Below are 5456 nucleotides of genomic sequence, written 5' to 3' on the forward strand. Positions count from 1 at the left end.
TGAGCAGCACTCTGAGATCACTAGACAAGCTGTTTAAAAACTAATGCCATTTGCATTTCTGTGTGAATCAGGATTTCCTTAATAGTATACACTAAAGAAACATTGAGAAAAAAACCAACATGAAATCTGGGGCTCATTTAGGCAGATCTTATTTTGTATGAATTTATCACAACCACCTCGTTGTTGACTTTAGAAGGAGTAAATATTGTAAACTTGAACTTGAATAACAGCATTAGTTTATTGGTGTGAAATTTTTAATGTAAGCTTTTAATTTTAGAATACTTATAAATTTGTAGAAAAGTTGCAAAGACAGAGTTGTATATGCGTACCCAGTTTACCCCGCTGTTGACATCTTACACCACTGTGATGCATTTGTCGCAACTAAGAAACCAGTGTTAGTACATTGCTGTTACCTAGACTCCACGCTTTATTTGCTTTTTACTAGTTTTTCCTCCTTTCTGCCCTGGATCTCATCCAGGGTACCATATTTTTTGTGTTGTCATGTCTCCTTAGTCTCCTCTTGTCTGTGCAAGTGTCTCAGACTTTCCTTATTCTCATGACCTTGAAAGCGTTGAGATGCACCAGTCAGAGGTTTTGTAGAATGCTCCTCAATTTGGATTGTGTTATGGGTTTAGGGGAAGAATACCACAGAGGTGATGTGCCCTCACCACATAATAGCAGAGGTAGATATACACTTTTTCAGGTTTTATATATTGGGCTTACAGGTAAATTTTTTATTTCAAAAGAAGAATCCCACTGATGCCAACAGTGAGAAAACCAGTGGGTTAGATCATCCTTTGTGTTCCATGTGGCTTAAAAGTCTTGGTGGCACAGTGTAGTGAAGATGAGCGATGATGAGACATCTGTCTTAATTGGATCCATTTTAAAAATAGAAAAGGTCACCACTCAAGGGAGATGGAGTTTGAGGGAAGCTAGTGGCCGCTCAATAAGGACTTGATAAAGGAGAGAGAGACGGAGAGAAAATTACATGAGATTAGGACAAGAAACGGGTCTGTTACTGCATGTTCAATTATGTTTTCTAATGGAAACTCTTTTCAGTTGATGTCTGCAAATCCCCCAGCACATTTTGGAGATTTATTTTAGAACTCTATTGACAAATTGAACCCTAATGGATGAAAGTTCCCAAAGTAAGGGTAACTCCATTTCCAAGGTCCCCAGGAGCCACCAAGTTCTGCCTGTAAGGGGATAGAATACCACAGTGTTCACAGGAGTATCTTGGAGCTTCAGGAGCTTTCTGTGGGCCAGACGCCCCTGGAGCAGGAGATTTCTAAAGTGACCTGCTCTTGATGTAGTGCTAATCATATTATCAAGAAAGTAGAATGAATGAAGGCTTTCAAGAAAGGTGTACTTTGTTTGGAAGTATTAGCAAGGATGTTTTTGTTTTTTTGGACCTTGCTAATCTTTTAAATGTGGTACAAAAATACCATTTATGGAATACTTATAAGCATAATCTAATTCAGTGGTTCTTAACCAGGGGTGATTTTGTCCCCTAGGTGACATTGGCAATGTCTGGAGATGTTAGGGTGTCACAGCGGGGTGCTATTGGCTTTCTCCCACCTCCTGAATTAACCTCCCAGGCAGGCTGTGGCCCTCCAGCCCCCACCCCAGTTGTCCTTTTGTCATATAAGCATGTCCTTCTCCTTGCCACGTCTCAGGGGACATGTCTCCTTTTTCTTGGGATATACCCACACATTTCCATTCACTCTCCTTTGCTTTGCCACCTCCGAAGACTCAACTCCTCTAATGTTTCAGTACATTTTGGTGGCTGTCCTGACTTCCTGGGAATGTTTCTACTAGCACGTAGCTGCTTCCAGGGGCCCTACAGCCTGCCTCATCCCCAGTCCCACAGCAGAGGCTAGTCTCCGTGGGATTCCAACTCCGCAAATGGGCAAAATTTGGACTTTTATTGGTCATAGAACATCTGCCACGCACCCCCCTTTTCCTTCCAAGACAGACACCTGTATTTTTAGAGACCACATGCCCAGAGATGCTTCATCCACAAATTTCCAGAATCTCTTTTACTTTTCTAAGCTTGAACGGTGTTGAACGTACCCGACTTCCCATCTGAAACATCCAATCTTAAACCATTACCTTAGTGGCTCTAATTTCTTTTTCCCACCAATTTCCTCGGATTCTGATGTGCTAGTTGGAGGGCCGGCAGTGGCCATGCTAAGTCACTGTCTGCTCACTTGCCCAACAGTTTGGCTGTTAAACAGTAAGGATAAGTTTGTGCCCCTAGGGCAACTCTCTGGAAGGGCTTCAATCGGAGCTGCAGTTGGGAACTCTCTGCAGCAGCATTTAAACCATGCACAAGGTTGATGTGCCGTCCCTTTGAGATATGGTGACATGCGTGTCTTCATACAACTTAAACGTTATACTCCGTGATGCGGGCAACAGGCCTGTGCTGGAATCCTGCTTCCTGCCAAGTTCGCTGGGTGTGACCTTGGGCACCTTTCTTCATGTCTGTAATTTCTGTTGTTAAAGCTTCTTCAAGGTCAGGTTGTTGTGAAGAATTGGGAATCGGGAGAGGTGCTGGCTACTAGACTAGGGGCCCCGCGGCTGTGGTCACTGTATAGTAACACCAACCAGGAACCCATGCCGAGCGGACATTGTCGGGCTTCTCTCCAGCCCCTTCGTAGTCTCCTCCCCGCAGCTGTGTTCACAAGTGCAGCTTTCTCCCAGGACGGGTGCCCTGGGGCTTCTGGAGCCCTTTTCCCTGCTGCACTGAGAGCTGGAGGTGCCTGTGCATTTATTTCCCACCGGCAGCCCTTAGCCAGTGACTGACTGCTCCGTGCTGAGGAGTGTGAAAGCCCAGCTCCCTCCTCCCCCCTTGGGACAAACTCTGAAGTGTATTTAGACCCCGGAATTCCCCACATCATGGTTGCCAGCCTTCCTCCCCTCCCTCACTGCTTTCTCCCAGGAGCACTTCCTTAAGAAAGCTCTTTCAGCCGAGTCCTCATCTCAGAGCCATATTTTGGCCCACTCTGTGACCCAAGAGGCTGAGCATTGACCCAGGGCCGGGCATTGGGTTGCTGCTGGTGGAATGCTGCTTCTGCCCACGGGCAACTGAGGACCCCAGATTTCCTGCCATAAGGACATCTGAAGTCTATGCTCCCATCTTCCACTCCTGGTCCAAATGTTGACTTTCACCATTAATTCGGTTGATGGTTTGAGTCATTACTGTTCTGAAACGTGTCAGCTGTCCCTCCTCTGAGAATTTTCCACAGGCCTATTTATCTTCCTATAGTGACCCAGCCTCACAGTGTATCCCTGGCTTTTCCCAACCACTTCCTTATGGGATGCTCCAGGAATTCCAGACTCTTCTCACCTTCTGATTCAAGGTTATGCAGCTCTTATCAGCTCCTACACCTGGAATAAACCCTAGGCCTCCCCATCAAGATTCCCAGTATAATCTTTCACTTAGCAGCACCTGTATTCATTTGCAAGCAGTAGTGGTTGTAAATAGAAACCCCCTCCCACATATAAACATGTATTTTATCTAAAATAGTTCATATACAATTATATATATAATTTTTTTCCCATAAATGGGAATATGTCACAATATTGTGTGTCACTTTTCTATTGATAAGATGGTATATACTTGTTTATACTAGCAAGGAAGGGTGTCTATCACATTCTTTTTCAGGGTTCCATAGTATCCCATTATATGGACATACTCATAATTGATCTACCTTAAATGTCCTTCAATTAAGGAGTGGTAACTTCAGAGTTTTGGGCTATTGCAAATAATGCTTCAGTCTTGTCCTTGTATCTTTTCTCACTGGTGGGAATTTCTCCTCATACAGATATGCAAATACAATCGCTAGGTCAAAGGGACCACATTTTTATCATATTGCCAAATTGCCATTTCAACAGATTGTGCCAGTTTCTGTTCACAAAAGATGTTGTTTCTGGAGTCATCCCACAAATGCTAACTCAGGTAGGGCAGAGACTACCCCCTGTTGTGGGGGACATAAAGTTTATTTCTGGAGCAAATCCTTTCTCCTCCCCTACCCACCTTACGTAAGTGACTGCTTTGGCCTATTTTCTTAGTTTACAGAGGAGTGGCTTGACTTTGGCATTTGAAACAACCTCTCTTCCCTTTTTAATTTGTGTATTTTGTTTTCTGCTTTTAGAAAGATACATTGTTAACCCCAGTTGTAGGATTTATAGACCACAACTTCCAGGCCCAGCCTAATCCGGATGAAGTTAAGAATGTGTTCCTAGTGCCTCTGGAATATTTCCTGCATCCCCGTGTCTACCACCAGAATCGACTGACACGTTCAGGTCATCATTTTATTCTTCATTGCTTTGAGTACACAACCCCTGAAGATGGTATGACTTACCATATCAAGGGAATAACTGCAAAATTTGCTGTGTTCGTTGCCTTAATTATTTTGGGGAAAAAACCCACCTTTGAGGTCGAATTTGATCTCAACGATCTAATATCATCCTCTGAAGAGGGCTTCCTGGAGCTTCGTGAACATGCTGCAAGCAAGTTATGATTTATGAGACCAACATCCAACTGACTACCTAAGAGGTTTTTATGGGTGCTTAGCCACAGAAGAGCAACAATGCCAGCTGTTGGAATTTGACACGTGGGAATATTTTTCCTGCAATAGGAAGGTAAAAACCTCGTCTTCTTTTCACTTGCCCTCTATTACCTGAAAGAGCAAAAGTCTTTCAAAAGTGGGAAAATGTCTTTATCATGTTGCATAATTCACCTAAAATATGTTAACAATATTTTTCTTACACATGTAAGAAAATTTATCTGGCACATAGTAGACACTTAATAAATATTCGTTGAATATATGATCATGTGGCATTTATCTTATTTGTAAGAGGTAATATATCTTTCTGTCTGTTGTTACATGTGACAGAAACTTCCAGACAGCCATCAAAATCTTTCCTCCCTTTCTTCCATGATGGTACAGTTGAAGCTGAGTCCATAGCTCCCCACAGAGAAACACCATCACCCTTGCAGTTAACTGTGGCTCTGGAACTTAGTTTAGGCCAATGGGATGTGAGCGAAAGTTGACCTTGCAGGTCATCTCCAATATAAGAGATAAGCCGGCTTTCCTGGACTGTCTTTCCCCGTTTCCATGAACTGCAACATGGATAGATCTGCAACCCAGCCTCGACCATACAGATAAGGATAGTTCCTGGAGGAATGGCAGAACCGAAAGATGGTAAGAGCTTAGATCCCCGACTGACTCTGGAGCAAAGCAACCCACCACCCTGGGCTGTGCAGTTGGGACTGTTACATGAGAAAAGAATAAAATTCTCTCATCTTTCTGTCACTGTAATTTGAGATCACTTTGTTAGAGCAGAGCTATAGCCTTAAATGATATACCGTAACGCTTGAAATTGGCCGGGTGTATATTCACCCAAACTTAAGGTGTTGCCAACAGTTAGAATTCAGAATGATCTGACAC

At 43.4% G+C, this 5456-nt stretch overlaps 1 protein-coding gene across 1 annotated transcript in view; it reads left to right on the plus strand.

Moving 5' to 3' along the window:
* NUDT7 (nudix hydrolase 7) overlaps positions 1-4832 on the plus strand; it is an 11835-nt gene extending 7003 nt beyond the window's left edge. The window contains exon 4 of the mRNA XM_046682953.1: positions 4158-4832. Within this exon, the coding sequence (XP_046538909.1) occupies positions 4158-4526 (369 nt within the window). The 3' untranslated portion in view covers positions 4527-4832. The remainder of the gene's footprint in view (positions 1-4157) is intronic.
* Positions 4833-5456: the final 624 nt, after the last annotated feature.

The sequence above is a fragment of the Equus quagga genome, chromosome 13 (assembly GCF_021613505.1).
Source record: "Equus quagga isolate Etosha38 chromosome 13, UCLA_HA_Equagga_1.0, whole genome shotgun sequence".
In the NCBI taxonomy this organism is placed as follows: Eukaryota; Metazoa; Chordata; class Mammalia; order Perissodactyla; family Equidae; genus Equus; species Equus quagga.